We start from the raw sequence: 19699 nt of genomic DNA on the forward strand, positions 1-19699 counted from the left end.
TTCAGCGGCGAGCTAATTTCAGCGTACCTTCTATCACATAACACAATAATTCAAAATTACAACTACACCTATATCGTGTCGATATATATCGTTGGAATACATATAGTTGGCGATGCTAACATCGAGATCTATGGTCAAAGACTGAACGCATATACGCCTTCCCTGATCAAATGGCACTTAATATTGCTGTTGTTCATATTCAAATAATATTAGCTAGTTCACCGGATGGATTATTGTTGTTACCGATATATTGATCAGTTTCCTATTGACCTTTGTATATTGTAGGGTTGTGGCTGTTGCAATAATTAGGTCGCGGTCATTATTAGCCCCGCAGCCAAACGGAAAAGACGAACTCGTCTGTTTTGTAACAGGAAACTAGAGAATCTGATATCCCGATTGTTTGCAAATGCTTGGGATGTTAGGAAATAAGTAATACTTAAAATAATCTGTAAATTAAAAATATGTGAATCTAAAATTTATAGAAAAATCAACGAGGTTTAGCAATAACTATAAAACGAGTAGGTGACGGAAGATGAAATTCCCTTTAACTTTGTCGAAATTTTACACCTTCCTTTCAAATCTTTGTGGACACGTTGGAAATGTTTGATGGACAAGCTCGTGGGTCCACGAGGGGAACTAGCTACGCAGCCACGGATTTCCACGAATCCGGACCGCTTTCATCCGGTTGGACAGAGGTAATCGCCTGCAGGGATCACTGGCAGCCTTTTTCTTGTCGGTAGCCTTTTATGCTAAACGTTCGCTTCATTTGAATGTCGCTAATGCGAAAAACCGATGCATACTAATGGAGAGCGGCCTCCTCGCTCTTTCTCACCCCCTCTCGTTGGAGATACCGGTTGAACACACCGAAATCATCCTTCCGTGCGCACGTGTTCGTACGTGGCGTTCACGTTTGCACAGCGACTGCCCATTTCTCCATCGGCTCTTTATGTCATATGCATATATTAGGCGAGATATACGCGCCATTTCAGAAGAAGCTGCGCGGTAAAATTGAAGATACGCTATTGCCACAATTTCCGGTAATGGTTACCTAATTCCAGTGCCAGTAACGGTAAATAAATAGAAAAGTAAGAATTTCGTGACAAGTTTTGCTAGGTTTTGTAATATCAGTATTTTGTTTGTAATTCCTTGTTGACTTCCAAATTGCTTTGCTCAATTTGGTATTTAATATACCTACTTGTTCAAATGTTCCACGATAATTTACATTTTACGTATTCTATAGCTAATAAGAAAATATGAACTTTCATTTTAAAAAAATAAAGTGTTTTTTGGGAAAATTGATTTTTCTGAAAAGCGATTCTCAATAAAGTTTCTCGATCACGAAAATCAGTTGTAATCATTCGGTGTCTCAAATCTAATGGTGTAACTGTGCGGTAGTCAAGGCTAGTGGTGCTTCCGCGCGATTTCGCGAACGATTTAATCACGGATTAATAGGTCGCCGCAAAAGCGATCCTCGAGGTTTCCAGGGTGGTTAATTAATTGCGTGTATATATTTGCCGAGGAAACCCGAATTAGTGAAATCCGATTTAGGACCGAACGTTTTGACCGAGGGACGTTCTGCAACCAATCGCTCAGCGTGTCTCTGTAAATAGTATGTCTCCTTTCGTCTCGTCTTCGTCTACTTCGTAAACACCTTACAGAACGACTGTACACCAGTGCTTCTCAATTTTTGTTATCCCTTTGCACTTTACAATCTCCGATACGATACAGCACGAAATTTTACAGACCAAATTTAAACATTCAGCAATTTATGGAAATAACTTTTATAAGAAGTTAAATATCAATCATGTATTTGGATCAAAAGTATGAGGTACTCGTTTGAAATTCGATAAACGAAATGATATCAACAAATATACGGTGTAATTGTTCCAATGAAGAAAGCAAAATTTGGCTATATGTCAAGGAATGAAACGCTTTAATTACAAAAAGAAGGAAATTTAAAAAGTGCTAGACGAGGAAGTAGGAAAAATAAATAATATTTAATTAGGATTATTTGGTATACGAAATAGCAGAGACAACCTAAAAATTCTTTACACGGAGAGCCGACAAAATTGTATCTTGTTTGCGAACCACTGGTATGCTCACCGCAACGATCCGTCATTAGCTCGACAAACGTTCCCGCGGGATATTTTAAAATGCGAGTAAACAAACGACACTTACTGTACAAACGAATTGTGCCGTCGGTCTCTCCACGTGGATTTTTCGCGACGCACTTGTAGCTGCCGTAATCCTCCTCCTGCAAAGCAGAATAATAACAACGTTAGAATTAAGCATCGATCAGAGTTGGCTTTTAACCAAAGTTGTGTTTACACAATAGTCAGTTATTTAACAAAATCCGAAAAAGTGTTATGTGAAAATGAACAATAGAGGTAAGAAATGTAGGTTAAATGAATATATCAATCGATCCGATTCCATTTGCTCGTATTTTCATTTTTCTTATGTTGTGCTTATCGTATGCACAATGAAGTTTTGTGGCGTTCGATAAGTCAGATTTTTGTACAAGTATAGGAGTAGGATAAAAATGATAGAATTAGATAAAAATGTTCGACGATGCTCTTAAAATGCAACAAAGAAGATAAAAAATGATAGGAGGAAGTAGGAAGAAGAACATAATATATTCTGTCATTCTGATGACATAAAGAAATTTCTCTTTTACACGATTGTCTTAAGGATATCCTCTCCATGTACGAAAATAATCTAGGAATAAATTTCGTGAGATATCACGAAACTTTTCAAATATCACCTGTTGGCTTCGCGGCTCTTCATGCCGACTAAAGTCAGAGTTCCGTAGGTGAGCATTTTCCCCTGGAATCGAAGCTAATCTTCAGAGTATCTCACGAAAAGACAATCTTGAAAATTTCTTTCGCATTGCGGTACTAGAAGTTTCGTCATTATTATAAAAAAATTGTTTCGAAAAAATTAATTTTAAGTTTTGTGTTGATTAAATGTTTTTTACTCCTTCCAGTCAGTACTATACGTCCATGAAGTTTTATACATTTATTTTTTAATACCCTGTATACGTAACAAGGGAGGTACTTTTTGCTTGGCTGAGGATGTGACGAAGGAAAACTTTTTATGTATTTTTTTTTCGTGAACACTTTTGTAGTCCAACTATATTTTCACAAAAGAATTGCATATCTTTGTTAAACAAATGAATCGTGTAAATACTCCTCGAAACACGATTCTCAAAAAAATATAAAAAGTTAATAACGATGGCTAAGAACAATAATAATTACATTTAATAGGCTACGAAAATTAAGATGTTCTTGCAAGAAAAATATCGATTTCTCGGCTGTTTATTATACATGAATAACCAAACAGTGCGAGAAAAAATACGACAAGAAATTACTTAACAAGGGAAAAAGACCACATGATCTTTGTTCCACGTTATTTAAAAAAAAAAAAAAAACGGAAAAATTGGAATTTTTAATTCAGGGAACACCGGAGAATAGAAGAATATTTGCATCGCAAACAAACGAACAAACACCCAAAAAGAAAGAATCAACCTGCCATGAGATATACCTACCTACTCGCGCTAAAATAAAAAGATGCAAAATTAGCAGGGAAAATTAGTTTATCGTCGAGTTATATCTCAATAATATTAATGATGACCGATTTCAGTCTATACTTTTATGCACAATTTTGGAATAATCGATACTCGATTTCTATTTAAAATCGTTACTTTATATTTTTAGTCCCGTTAAATTATCTTTATTCTTACTCGGGAAATAAACGGATAAATTTTGTTTCGATGAATTCATCGTTCAAGAGATGATTTTATTTCAACCTTGGAAAACGATTTTCGACGCGTCGCTTCGAGACATGTTTCAGCGAACACGACAAACGAATTGTCTTTGCCAGATGTTGCAATTCAATCGGTAATTTTTCGCGTCGATACATTGGGATTTTTGTTTCATCGAAGAGTAACGATTCGCTTCCGATCCATCGACGAGAAAACGATATTAAAATAATTAAAAGACATCGGCTGAAGTTTAACAATCGGTGAGCATTCGCTTTTGCTTCCTCGATTCTTTGACGGAACGCGGTGAATGGAGATTGAAACGATTACCCGAGAAAATAGAATTGCGAATTTTTCTATGAAATGCTGTGTTTATGCGTTACTGTATTAATTTTGACGCTGTGATATTTCATCAAAAGTATATTTATAATAATTAAAAAGTATAATTGTTTATCAGAGAACCAGACTAATTGGAAGAATTATTCCATATTTTTTAGGAAAGTAGAAAAATAATAATAACAGAAGTAATGGAAATAATGGGGAACAGTATTCCATCTCTGGCTCTCATTCATTTTATTATACAAAATAGTAGTCGGTTCAAGAATATGAACAAAGCTAATGATCCGCATGTGTCTAACGAAACTTCTGCCATTATGATATGGTTTTATTTCATCAAATTTTCGTAATATCTTTTTGTATTTCCAACAAATTAATTGATATCATGTTATTAATTTTTGTAAAATTTTACCGAAAAATACATTGTCTATATTTCTTAGCATATCTGTTGGTAATCTATTTATTAAATATGCGACAATGTCGCAGTTTTCCAAAAATTTTCAATGGCCATCGCTTTTATACTAGTACGTTTTCTAACTCGGTCCATACCTGGCATCTAATTATAAAATAGATATACTGATAGATAACTTCAATGACAAATCTAATTTGGGTAAAATATCTTCTTTTTCTTGTTCCTTCAATTTTCTTCTTCTCTTCCTCCTTTAACATTATATTACCACAGACCTCCTGAACCCACATAAATAATGTGAGTAAATAAGTGTAGCTTATTCATGAAATGTCATAATGATTTATTCGCAAATCATGATTAATAAATGTTACCGTAAGAACATTTGCATGGCTAATAAGTCTTGTCTGCTGCGTGAACTACTTTACTTAATTATTAACGAACGTTCCTCGCGTACTAAAGCATGGAGTTTAAGCTTGATTCCTTTACGGTATAGTATAGTTGATAAAAATTTGACTATTTATCATATTTATTTACCGAAGAATTTTTCTCAACTATTTTTCGAAATTATTTTACTATTTACGGATATCGAAATGCCGATATAAAAGGTGAACAATGAAATCTGTTCTTACCTGCAAATCGTATATCGTAAGCGTCATATGCGTCTTGTACGAGGGTTTCTCCGGCGTCGAAGTAGTCTTGTATTTCTTGCTCCCCTGTATCATCAGGCCATCCTCCCTGGTCCAGTAATTCAAAGAAGTCGGATGAGCCTCTGTGTGGCATTCCAGCGTAACCGTATGGTCCGAGGGTGCACCAACCAATTGGTGCGGTATCCACAGCATAGGGGGGACTGCAACGAGAAAAGTGATTGATTGGCTCATAAATGTTCCAATTACTAGCGATACAAGCAGGAGTTCGCGATCGATAACCAGTCCACGTCTATAAATCTTGGCTTGAGTTTGTCGAACACGCGTCTAAGCGCTCCCCGACTCGATCACGCTCTTATGAGACGGGAACAAAGCGGTTACAGGATCAATGAAACTCTTTCTTAACGATTGTAAGTTTTTTATATTTCATACCTTTAAATAAGTTTATTATGATACGACCACAAATAACGTATCAGATATCCACAGTAAATAAACCAAGATCGTCTGTCTAATTAAATATCGGGAATAGTTGAATAATTAAATGTTCTGTCGGAATCGTCTGTTACTTACTTTCTGAATAAATAAATTTAGTTTTTTATCAACGAGAAGACAAACATTTTCATGACATTATTCAGTATTTTCGTATCATATTTCGAGAATACCCTACTTTAAATATCCTCTAGTTATAAACCTCTACAAAAAATATAAAATGTAACTCATTACGATAAATTAACTATCTAACTGTCTAATATTTTTCTGAGGGAAAACTTGATTTTGCCCGTTAGTATATCTTTTTCGTTTTCAAACTGTTTCTTACACCAACTTGCTCTCCTTACTGTAACTTTTCTTTTTTCATTCATCAAGCTCGCGCTCGCTTTCTTCTTCTCCTTCTCTCTCGACTTTCCCGTTAAGTTTTGATCTACGCGCCGCGGGCGTCGAGCAATTAAGAGCAAATTAGCGTCAAGATGCTCGATTAAAGACAACGGGCTCGAACAACGGCGGCGCCGCGGTTGAAAATGTGCGTCAACGTTTCGACCGCATTCTCGTGTTGAATACGGCCCTGCTTCTCTACGAAAAAGAATGAAGACGGATGCCGGTGATATTTTATGGAAATTCGATAAAGTTCCTTGAATTAAAGGAACAAAAGGGAAGCGAGCCATTTTTTGCTGCTTTACAACACCGTGATGGATTGTTGTTTCTAATGGTGGAATCTGTTACGTGTCGTAACAGCGTATTAACTTTACTGACGTGAAATCGAACATTTATTTCATAAGCAGCGTTCATCGAATGAATGTGAAACATCGATACGCTGCAGCTGCGACAAACGATTGCCTTTTTAAATAATACACGTTACCTATTATTTTGTTCTTTCGTTTGTTTTTCAACATAAAAAAAGAATTGTACTATTTTTAAAGCGTAGTCATGAGGCTATAGTCGAAGCCAAAAATTAGTTAAAATATCAAGCGGGTGTATTATCTCATCAGTTTCGAACAATCGTCAAAATATTTTTTCCTCGTCTTATAATTTTCATATACGCACAATATCGACGTAAAAGAACTTTTTGAAATTCGAATAAACGAAGTTGCAATATCAGAAATTTATATCGTATATATCAGTAGGTATATGTATGTTTCGGCTCATTCCTTTGTATGTCTTTTTCAAAATAAAATTCATACAAAGAATGCACGGATCTCCGTAAAATAACCTCATAATTTCTAAAACGTGGGGATAGTTGCAATAATCGATAAGGTACCTGAACGGAAATCGAAATGTTGAATTTGGGTTAATCGGGTCTTTTAAAGCGTATTTACGAGTTAGGAAAGCGGAGAGAAAACTTCTGTATTCATTTGCAGCATGGATCGATGCTGATTGAAAAGCAACGTAAGTGATATGGAATACAGATTCGTTTTGCAATATTTGCCGTTGAACTTTGTTTTTTTGTAATTATGAATGTTTCTTTGTATTTCGCTCCATTAATTGCTTAACTGAGTTATTACTAAAACAATAGAATTTTATTTATTATTTAATTTATTTTTAAAAAATTACAATATATATATACAATTAATATATATATTAATATACAAAAGTGGTAAAAATTTACAATATATATACAATTAATATATATATTAATATATATTATAATTTTTTACAAGATAAATTTCTACTGTTTTAGAAATAACTCAGTTAAGCAATTATACATATATATATAAGCTATATGTTTATAATTTTGTTAAATTTTTAAAATCTTAAAATAATTCACAATTACCAAACTCATTGTGATATTCCGAATGTGAATTTCGCGTTTTAGATTTATGTGTGTTTTACCAGATTCTAATATATAGGTACATTAATAGTAACATCAATAACGTAACGCCTATAATGCAAGATTATAATCGAATATATCAGAATAGTTAACTGTATCAAATGATTAAAATCATATCAAATAATTCACTAAAATAGTTCGTACTGCAAACATGTTAAGTACCAATAAACGAATTAAGCGTATTTAATGTAATAATATCCAAAACAGAGTTTTGTAAATGTTGATTGTCGTTATTCCTCAGTTGAACGTCGAATTACTTAAATTCCAGGATATACATTCACCATGATTAATCCAACTGTTTTTTTTTCGACACGTTAAATCTCAGAAAATAAGTCATGCAGGCTTTACCACGCTTAGACCTGCGGAGTTCCTCCAATAAAAAAGTAATTCCGCCACAACGAATGGTTTTCCATAGGAACCCTCGTGCTTCTGATAATGCCTCCATGGGATAGGAGTGCTTCACTTTAACTTAAACCTCGTAACAATACACCCAGAGACCTCGAACTTTCCTGCCATCACATTCTTCATGAAGTTCGAGACGACCCGAGCATAATTCAACATTCGCGACAAAAAAGGAGGGAAGTATGAGAATGGAGTGTATTAACGTTTGAACACGAACAAGGTATAACATATGAGACACTTTGTAATGCGAAGTGAAAAAAACAGAGATTTGTCGAATGTAGACGAAGAATATTTAGTACCAACATCTATTTGGGTCCAGTTCTTCCCATAAAAATTTGAAAATTTTTTGTAGCATCATTATCCTTTCACGCGCAACTATATTTTTCTATTACATTATTCAGAAGTCATAACTATCCCAGGCTTTTAATTTATCATGCAAACGTCTGCATTAAATACGTTACCTTTTAGCTTATGTACCCTTTCTGTTCTCACGCGCGTTGTACGAAGTTTTTACTACCGCGTGAATTCATGCGCTACTCCAAAACATTAAAAAATACTCCGCGAATATAGAATTCTAAATTGAAATCGATAATGAGTTGGCTGTATTATTTCGTTCGCGATCGACATCCTATCTAGACGATAATGTTTCTCCTGATAGTTTCACGTGCTATGTTTCCTATGGGCGGTTGTTTAACTTTCATTCAGAAAGAACGGAGCGAATATCAGATATTGCGTAACAACAACAAAAAAAAAAAAAAAAAAAAAAAGAAAACGGTGGAAAGGTAAAGAAACCAAAAAAAATCTGATTTTATTCTACCTCGAAGACGAAGACTGATACAAAAGTATACAGATAGTAAAGAGCTTTAAAATTTAAATAAAGATCCTCCGTCGAATGGTTTCAGGAAGCAACTTTCACCCTTCTCATTCCACGGGGAATTACATGGCTCCCTATCTCGCCAGCTTTAACAGCGGCTGCAAGCTTGATTTTCTTGATCCCTTAAGATTCTTCAGGGCATGTTTTATTTAAGGAACGCTGAAAGCTTATCTTTGAAGTCGACGGATACATGATAAATAATTTATGTTGTTAAACGAGTTGAACATCTTTTAATAACTGGTCTCTCATTTTATAAAACGTTCTTTTTTAATTCAATTCATTTCCAACCAAAAGAGGAGGAAACGGACTCACTTTCGTCTTCGTTTCCTTTTATCCTTAAATAAATTTATTCAAGAGCTCGCAATTTGATTTTCCGCTTAACTTATTCGTCGTAACATGGAAATTATTTATTGGAATTCGAACTGTGTTGAATTTTAATATGTAAGTATATAGTATATATTATATTCTGGAAATATGAAATAAAAGAGTTTTTTACGTATTCTCAAAAGATGTGAATTGGTATTGTACAACTTATATTATATTTCTTCACCTTGAAAAGAAATATTAAATATTATTATTTTATTATTTTTCACAAAATCTTGTATCTTATTTCTGCTCGTGTAAGTGTTTTTAAGACAGTTGCGCTCGTGCAATTTATTTATTTCTATTAAGAAATCTTTTGACGGGACGTGAATACAAATTTCCTGAATTCAATAAAAGTGCATCCGAATGGAATGGAAGAAGAAGAAAAGTGATACGGTGCGGCAAGTGGATGTAAATTACCTGAAAATTTAAATAAACATCCTCCTTGAATTGCTTCAGCAGAACAAAGTGCATCCCTTTGAACCTTCTTCCTTTATCCTACCACTTCCATTGATTTTCCTCCCTCTGTTAAAATTGCTTTCATTTTCTACTGTCTTCCCGCGCGAACATCATGTCTACAAATGTTACATTGCGTCGACTTTAATAAAAATATTAGATACGTACTAATGTTGCTCGCCCTATATTACGAAATTTAACTGAAAAACGAATTGGAATATTAGAAGCAAATATCCATTATTTTTCTGTTTATATTATTTCTACATTTTATCATTTTCTTTCTCTCTCTCCCTCTTCCTCCCCCTCTCTGCCTCTCTCTCTCTTTCTTTTTTTCTTAATAAATCAAAGTGAAAAAAAGATTACACATTTGAATGAATCTATTGAAAAATTACAATTAAAAATCTTTATGCAAAATGTGAAGAGAATTGTATATAATAACTTTCTTCTTATATTCTTTGAAACATGTTAGACGGAAGAATGATAGCGCCTATATGACAATATTAGTAACTCGCCCATTTTCTTTGCTGTTTCCATGGATAGGAACGATCATAAACTGTCATTACACTTTTACAGACATTAACATTGCATTCGATATGCCTTCATCATTCATGTATATGTCGAATAAAAGCGAAATATGGGAATATCCTTAAAATAAGACGTTTGTGCAATGTAAATGTGAAAATATCCAAATGTCATCTGGTCCAATATAAATTGGATAAAGTTTCCCTATGCGGATTCTCTTTCGGATTTTCTTCTTCTAGATTTTTATCTTCTTCGTATAGCTTATACACGATAACAGTTTTATTTTCCACACGCTGCTAGCGTCTTAATGGTTTGACATCGTAAATCAGTTACAATGTAGTGCACGAAATCATTCGAACGTATTGGAACAGCTTCTTAAAGCGAACAGTTCTTTAATGGTTGTCTGTTTCTGCGTCCTTTTGTCGAGAAAGTGAGATTTGTAAAAAGACTTCCATGACTCGATGCGGACCAGCTAGTTTTGTCACACGGACATTCTCTCTGCATTTCAGCGCTATGTTACTAACATGTATACACATGAGGAGATGCGGACAAACGACGGAACATAAATTTTCCATATTAGAACATTTACGAGTTTGTGTCGTAGTTAATCAAGGACAATTCTAAGCTGGTATTAAACGTATTAGTGTATTAAAGAGATGTGGTAAAATGTAATGGTCAATGTATTTTAAAATCACTTTGAATATAAGTACAGCGATGCTGTATGTCGGTCGCAATCGTCTCTCATTCGATTCTATCGTAGAACTCGCTGTGATAATTCGTTATGCTGATCGCTATGAAGACTCTCGTAATGATTCGCTATAAAGACTGATAATACTGCTCGTAATGATACTGACTGATAATACTCGATACGGATACTGATACTGACTTCTGGAAAGCACGTTCGTCTATTTATAACTACAGTTGTTATTATAAAAAGTTCGAATGTAATTCCGGTTGGCGATTACAAATAACGGTTTTGATCTGGAGTTCGTTATGTCTTGAATCTATCTAACACTCTAAGGCACAACAATATGAGTCATTCCCGATTCGAATCGTCCGATAACTCACGCGCCGCTACAATTCTAATGATGTAAAAGTATACTCGTTAATATTAAAATCCTGAAAATATCCTCTTGTCAATAACTGTCTTTAATCAAATTCCATTGAGTTAAAGTTACAATCAATTGCATATATATGCACACAATATACAATATATATAATCTAATCGTAAAGTAATGAGAATTTTGTTTTCGATCTATTCCGAGCAATTTATTTCGATATCTCCCCTAACAATTAAACTGATATTTCATCGACTTTACTAGTGTGTAAGTATGAAACCATGGAATAGCGAAACGTATTCTCTTTTTTATATGATTATATAATATTTCTCATATATGGTAATTTATGCTTTACTAGCAATTTTGTTACCCGTTAGTCATGTGCAGCATGATTCTTTCAATTGGCATGTACAACTTAAAACACTCCTTTGAAAAATTATTCTACCCCGGTAGAAACAAGGATGGAAAGTACACAATCACGGTTTATCGCTACTTGCAGAGCAGTCACTTTGAACAAAAGAAATCTGCGGTCAGGATAATTCAGAGAACTGAACGGATGTAACGTTCAAGCAGCCGAGAAGCTAGTGTTCCGGTTTTCAATGGCGGAGAAAGCAAAGTTTACCAAGCGGTGAGCATTGAAACGAATGGCTCCACATCGGTTTCATCTGGTGGCTTCTTTGAGCAAGGGCCCTGGTAAATAAGGACTCGATTAAATTCTACTCTCTTCACGGCTATTCCCTTAGAATTGACCACATCGACGATCCTGGCATCCTCTCTCTCCTTTCCTCTGTTTTCAGAGGATTTTTCCTCTGTTTTTGGAGCTGGTTCTTTGCCCCAGACTTCGACCAGAATTCTGTATTTATAGCTGGTTCCAAGTGACGTTGATCAGTTGAAACAAACGTTATTTTGATACGTCAAATACAATAAGGAATTTTTAATATAGAGGTACGAATGAAACGTGAAAATAAGTAACAATCTGGACTTTTATATATAGTGACTTCAGATCATTTCTTCTTTTAATAAAATATATCATCACTTCACTTGCTCCTTTTCAACACTCGAACGCCGTGTGGGCTATCGGACGACTTATGCAGGTCCAAGTTCGTTTGACTCTAAATTAATTTTTTTTTTTTTTTTTTAAAGTGACTGATTTATTTTACTTTCTCAAGTAATATAAATAATAGTAATTGTTAATTTGAATAAAACAACAAAAATAATATATACAGATAAACAACGAGTCTATAGTAAGGGGGAGGGGGGGGGGGGGAGAAGGTGAACACGTAACATGTCTCTTTATTAATTGAAACTGCAAGACCGAAATGTAGAACAAAATTAATATTTATTAATTAATTTCTTTTTATATTATATTTATATTTTAAAGACGATAAACTTTTTTCGTCGAACTCGTTTAGTTTCAACCATATTATTCGAGAACGAGATTGACGAATTGAATTAACTGTATAGGATCGTTGTAAAGATATAATTTACCCATTACATTCGTGTCTACAACACATACATACCTAGAAAGAAAATTTAAACCTGTCATATCAAATATTGCATCACAGCCGTTTGATTGATTTGAAACAGAACAAAATTAATGGAATTCAGCGAGTCGGGGACAACCTTATATCATAACGATATCAAGTAGCCTTTGCAATCTTGATCTATCTATTTATCGATTAGTTTAATTTGCAAATTAATTAAGAAAGATAGATACTAGTTATTTATTTCTGACGGTGTTTCCAGACTATTCGTTCTGATTATCGTTTTTTTAAGTAATTTGAAAGTAATTAACATGTCGTGTATGGATCACGAAATATCTCGTGTTCGATAAAAGTTCACTGTAGATCTCGAGATTTTATCCGTGCTACACGTTATGAATGTATCGTTGTAATTAAACGCTATAAGAAAATTACAGCTTAGAATGTAACCAAAGGCGCGTAAATGTCACTAGAGATAAACGTGATTTAATGGTAACTAGAAAAACCTCTAAATATGAGACTGAATCCAATAAGAAAATCGTGAACGATAACAAAAAATGTATTATGTTCATGTGTCATTTTATCCGAATAATAGTGATTTTTCTGTAAAATGTAATTTGAACAAATTTAATTTAATATTTTAATAAAGTCACATACAATTTTTTAATTGAAATATACAAATTTTTGTAGTATGGAATAGCTCTCCTAAGATATTAATTCTATTCTAATAGTAATAATAAATAGCATTCATACGTTAATAAGATCAACACATTATGAGTTTTATCCGTTTTATCAAACACGCAAAATCGGTATTTATATATTTATAAATGTTTCATCCCTGGAGTTCCGTCAGTACCATTTTAAATGTTCGATATTAATATTTTATAAATATCACCGGTAACTAAATGAATGTTTGTTTGCATATCATCACTATTTTATTTAGACTTTCTTTGTTTTAGTAAATACAAAAGAAATTTTAATTGGTCAACTATAATGGAAGAATTTCAAAAGTTAATTCGAACGCAACTAACCCCTAACTAAACATCTAACTAACTCGAACTAAAACTAACATAATTATCGAAACGTAAACAAAAGAAAGTGAGAAATGTTTAAAAAATGTAGATCACCTAATCCCCGACCAATCCTAAAACTTTCATGAATCATCGTCAGCACTGCCGCGTCGCGGCGTTATCACATTGTCGTTCACGAATGACATACAATCGCATAGATCGTCGTGAAATCTCCCCGATTTTCACAGTTATCCCGGCGAGAGTGTCCTAACATGTAATAGAGCCTCGTGAATTACTTTGGATTTCAGGGGTGGCAAACCATCCCTTCGACCCTCTTCTTATGCAGTATTCCCAGGTTCCCGATGCCGGCCGACGAGGTACTGCTGTCTTCGGATAGCGCAAAGGATATCCGACACCTTCTTAAAATGCAAAACATTCCGTCTCAGAGTGAGAAGGGAGCAGAAAGGTTCGTGGAGAGAGAGTCAGCTCCAGGCGTGACGCTTTAGACCCTTATTGCAAGCACGAGGCCTGCTATACGAAACCTTTCGACGAGTGTTACGACTCGATGTTCCATCGTCTTTTAGTCCACCCACGCTTCGTCAGTCTTCCCTGCTCTCTTTCGTATGCGACGCCAGAAGGTCCCAGATACGTCACTGTTCACTTCATTGTACGTGTAACTAAGGATTTTCCTTCTTCTTATTCCTTTGATTTGGCTTTCTTTATTTTGGTTGGGGATTTGATTTTCAATGACTCTTAGGATTCCACTTCCCACTTAATTTGTAGAAGTAAAATAATAAGAGGAAATAAAGAATCTAAGCTAAGAAAAGAAAGTATTTATACGAATATTCAAAGGCTGATATTCAAGGCTGAACAATTATGCAACGCATAAAGCAAAGTTTGTTGTCAGCATACAAATCGCATAGCCGACAAAAAGAATAATTACCAAACTGTCTACGTACCAAGAGGAATATTCGAAACAACATGAACCACAGCATCTCCGGCCAAGTCGTTATAGAACGAAATTAACCTCTAAGCCAGCAACCCCCATAAAATTTGCGGTCGATATAATTCCTACCTGTGCAATCCGACAAGCCCGTAAATTCTCATGTGGATTTTATGAAAATACCAAATATCTGGAAACAAATACTTATTCACGGAGTTAATTAGACATTAGAATTATCGGCAACTCAATGAAACTAACATCGGATATTATAAACACGTGTAAAACTCGCAAGCATTAGAAGTTAAGATATATATTATAATTATAATATAAACTTTATTAATTATCAGTTGTGTCGATTATTAAGTCGGAGCCTCAAAACCGAAATCGTCTTAAATAATTCACAATTTTCATTATATATTATTTTTTTCGCTTATTCACGAAACTGAATTGCATTCACGGGAACTATTTTTCTAAATCTTATTGTGTACAAATCGAACAATCATGCCCGTAACATTAAACTATGATATAGAACACCATCACCGGTTTGAATTTGGTTATTTGGAGGAACGCTAGCGGGTAAGATAAAAACGAAACGTAACAATGGAGAATCGTTTCAGACGGATAATTCACTTTTCACGGACGAGAAGAAAGGAGGTTCGTAAGTTGCTCTCCTTGACGAATAGCCTGCAATAAAGGGCAGTTGAGTCGAGTTACCGCGTTAAACCTCCTTGCCACAGGACCCTTGGAACTCGCGTTCCACGAGTCACACGCGAGACTGGTATTACTTTCTTTCACGGAGAACACTAACGATCTCAAATACCGTTGGATGAGAGAGAAATCGTTCGAATATCTCATGGTATCGACACGGGGTATTTTTCCTTGGTGTTGTGAACGCGCACTCCCTTGTGCACGCTTACTTAAACCTCCGAGGGTGAAATGACTCACCTTGAGCAGCGTACAGTTTAAATATTAACCGGAGCCACCATGAAATGTAAACGACGTCGAGCTAGATTGTGGGAGAACAATGTGCAGAGAACAATGTGCAGAGAACAAGCCCGAAGGTGGATAAAAGCTAATTCAGCTGGAAGTTAAACAGTGTCAAAGGTACACCCATCGGTTTGATGGGTTAGGACCGCATGGTTTGGCTTACGGGTTTGCCAGCCGTGGTCTTAAATTCATCACAGAAGCGAATCAGCTTCCTGAATCGTCTCGTATTCCTCGATTAAGAACGTTTATAGAAATTTTACGTAAATGACGATAGATTTTCATGGTATCTTATTTGATGGCAAGATAGAGTTCCATTGTATGCCGATTAACCGAATGTACCATGACCGCTAAAAGGATCGCAAAAAACTATATCTTTAAACTGGCTGAACAGATTGAATAATTCAAAAGATTGTAGAAACGATTTATCAAGTTATTTAAAGCTTAATAAATTATAAAACAAATTGTACACTTTTCTTGCCACAATTTCTGTACTTTAGCAGCAAAGAATCAAAATCGTGTCTGAACGAAGTAGAGTCTCCAGGAAGTTAAAGTTTACGGTGACACAACCAGTCAGCCAAGAAAATTTTTACAAAGTACAGTTGCAATTGAATTACACGAAACTTACCAGCATAATTAACAATGATATTGCTTGAAATTCAAAACGTTAGCGACCTGATGTGGTTCAGGATTAAAGAAAACCAGTGTCGCTGCACCAACACGACGGAGGGAATTAACCAGCGTGAAAGTCGCAGAATTCTCGGACCACAGTTTGTCTCTTCGGTCGAAAGTTTTGCTGTTTCCTTCCTCGCGTTGGAATCTCGCGGGATTTTAATCTTCTTATAGGCAACAGCGAAATTTAATAAGAGTCGACGTTAATATGTATGGATTGGAATCTTTCGGCCGCGGCCGAATTAAGCGGGAAGAACAGTTACACCCTGACATACGATATTCTAACTGGATAAATGGATGCAATATTTGAATAAATAAATGCTTTGCAACGTCTTCCTTACAACGTGTTTATTAGTTTTATTGGTTTCTCCGCTTATTGGACTTGTTGGAACATATTTGATAGCTGAAACACAATTAGTTAACTGAAACGAATTTATAGTACAATACATTCAGCACGTGATTGTAATAAGTTCATGTAGATTCTCTGGAATATGGTTAATTTCAAAGATGTTATGAGATTATCGTCGTAAATAATTAATTGTTGTTATAAAAGGCTTGCTTCTGCAATTATAACATAGAATAATAATCGCAAAGTGGAGATTGAAACAAAAGAATGAAGAATGCAAGCAGGTCTGTAACAAGACAGGTTTGCGTGTCTACAGTTAGTTTAAAGACTTTTATGTGGGTTAGTAGAGATGGATTCATTTATCTCGATACGCTAGAACACGTGAAGGCAAGACTACTAGTTGGGTGAACTTGTAAGTTTCATTCTGACTAAGATCATGATCTTAAACATTCTGCATAAACCTCTGTAGCTTATATTCCCCATAAGTCATACTTTGCTTATATAGAAGAAAAGAAGAAACAAATTTTTAAAACCACTCTTAGAATACTTGTCTATCTAATATTTAGAATACAATTTTACTACCTAACGTCATAGGTATAAATAAAGCCTGCCACGTGCCCATAATTTACAAATTCGTTCGAATTCGTTGCACATAATTTGTTGACTGGAGATGAACCGATATTTTCGCGCTAGATCCGCCGCGGCAGTGTATAAACAGAAACTTTCGCTAATGCGATTCGCTATAAACAGAGGATGAGATTTCGAGCGCGTAATGCATAGCTATACGTTGTTGCTATAATGTCGATTAAATTTTCGGCAATTACGTTGTTCAATTTGGCGCACGCACATGCTGTGCCGTGCCGAAATCCAAACTGGCTGATGCGAACAGTTTGGCAAGCTGTTTGGGTCAGCAAAGTTAAATGCTTAGAGGCCCCTTCGTGAGATTCCGAGCAAACTTTCTGCGTGAACATAGTTTCCCACCTTAAGTGAATTTGCTGTCCCGTGCACCGAGATTCCTCTGTGCCTGTGCCGACATGCAACTTTGATATTATCTGCATCGTTACCAACGAGCATTGTGCACCGTCTACGCTTCGAATCCGGTTCTTCATCCTTTTATTTACTTTAGAAGAGATCGTGCGACAGTCGTGACTATCGATATGGAAAGATCTTTCGACGTCTTAATTTAAGGCTATAATCTATAGTTTATTGGAATATCAGCGTTTTATATTTTCGAATTCAAAGTAATTGCAAATATTGGACAGAGAAGAAAAAGAAATAACTGCAATAACGGAAAACGAATGTTGATCCAGTGGCGAGCGGGAATCAAGAGAAAGTGCATTAACGCTAGATACGGTCTGATGCATTCGCGTGGGGAATCGAGCATGCCTCGGGAGATCGTAATTCGCGGACTTTACGAAAAGTAGCTATTTCGTGAATCCGAGGGTTATGGTTACGAGCATATATGGCAAATCGCGGGTGTTCGCTCGATCAGATTACCAGGCGCGGACAGAAGCGGCAGCTATTACGTTTAACGAGATGGATGTCGGGTCACGATAAGCAAACAGCTGTTTAGCTGTTTAGCAACCATGATAACGGTATTACCGTTGACCTTGCCCTTTCTTAATAGCTTCGTCGACCACCGATGGTCCACTCGGAAAGAATTACGGCGGCTTTGGTCCCAGTTTCAACGAAATTGCGTTCAACTTCTGAACTTTCTCATAAATTTTGATAAGCAGCGTCAACGAAACCTGATAGTAATACAGGTTTTTTCGACATGCGATATTGGGATATTGTCAAGTTTAGCTTATCCTCCATTGAAATATAGTTTCATTTAGAATTTCATGAAAGAATACATTCGAATAGAGAAAGGAAAATTAACAGTAGAATATAAAACAAGCTGGTCGTATCAAACAGATAAATTTCTACATATGTTATATTACATATTACATCCTCTCGATAAGATACAACTTCTGCGCGGAGCAAATTTTCAAGTAAGATGTGATTTAGGAGTTATTGAATTTAGATAGCGCATTTCAGACCATAAGCAGCTAATTGATGCATACCATTGGAGTAACACGGATGTCGAGTCCGTTAGTTTGTCCATCGAACAGTTGAAGGTGTTTCCTAATCAGAGTCAAACGCCTTGAAATCACGGAACAAGCACGGGTAATTCGGACGATGCAGAGCTAAAGAACGGCCAATAAAGCGGAAAAGGGGCGAGACTAACTGACGTTGGAGAAGCGACGGCACCGGGTCGCTCTCGCGCGCTCTGTGATAAATCGATTTCGCGGCAAACGAACCGTGAAAAATGGCGGGCAGTCGCACGTGGAAAATGTGTTTCGGCTGATAGCACTTTCCACGCAGCCGCTCTCACAGGGCTGGTTGGCGCCGGTTAATGCAGTTCACCCTATGTACCCGTAAATCCGACGCTCGTTGATTGCTGCACTCCGATAGACCGAGCTTCAATCAGAAGGGGCTACTCTCATTTTAATAACAGAATTCATTGTTGTTTCTTTCGTCGAACTTTCTTCAAATTTGGAAGTCGATCTCAATCTAGGAACTTTTTCTCAACTGGAAACTAAAGAAAGATAAAGGAGTATTTTGAATTTGCGGGATCATGGACATTCTTCGGTCAACATTTATTATATTTTTTTAAATCGAATGTCAAAACAATTTATACTGTATCATGCTTATTTTATGGCCTATACACGTAAACGCTTCCACGATCCACTATACGTCTCTAGAAACCTAATAGAAACAGATAGTACAATGTGTTAATTAATCAACCTCTCTCGAACAAGCTGCAAACGCTATCCGAACATCTTGATAGAACCCTAAGAACACATTTCTATGCTCTCTCTCTCCCTTCCTTCTCTCTCTCTCTCTCTCTCTCTCTCTCTCTCTCTTACTCTTCATACTAAGCAAAACGTTCGTGCTTAGACCGAAACTATCTTCGTTCCTCGTTAACAGGAACTCAGTGGTCGTAACCAAGATTCGTAGTAGTAGAGAATTCCTTTGAATCGTGATACACGATTCGCAGCGACTAGCAACCAGAGTTCATGATACTCTTGATCTCGTTCTTAGCGTCACCGGTATTCGGGTTTAGAAGACACTCTCGG

At 35.8% G+C, this 19699-nt stretch overlaps 1 protein-coding gene across 4 annotated transcripts in view; it reads right to left on the reverse strand.

Annotated features, from left to right (window-relative positions):
- The window catches only part of LOC126918365 (lachesin-like), a 259037-nt gene that overhangs the window by 48153 nt on the left and 191185 nt on the right, over positions 1-19699 (reverse strand). For all 4 annotated transcript variants that reach the window (XM_050726199.1, XM_050726198.1, XM_050726200.1 and 1 more), the window contains exons 6-7: positions 5132-5349; positions 2179-2254 (exon numbers count right to left, since the gene is read on the reverse strand). In XM_050726199.1, coding sequence (XP_050582156.1) covers positions 2179-2254; positions 5132-5349 — 294 coding nt within the window. The remainder of the gene's footprint in view (positions 1-2178; positions 2255-5131; positions 5350-19699) is intronic.

Source organism: Bombus affinis, chromosome 7 (genome assembly GCF_024516045.1).
Source record: "Bombus affinis isolate iyBomAffi1 chromosome 7, iyBomAffi1.2, whole genome shotgun sequence".
Taxonomy (NCBI): Eukaryota; Metazoa; Arthropoda; class Insecta; order Hymenoptera; family Apidae; genus Bombus; species Bombus affinis.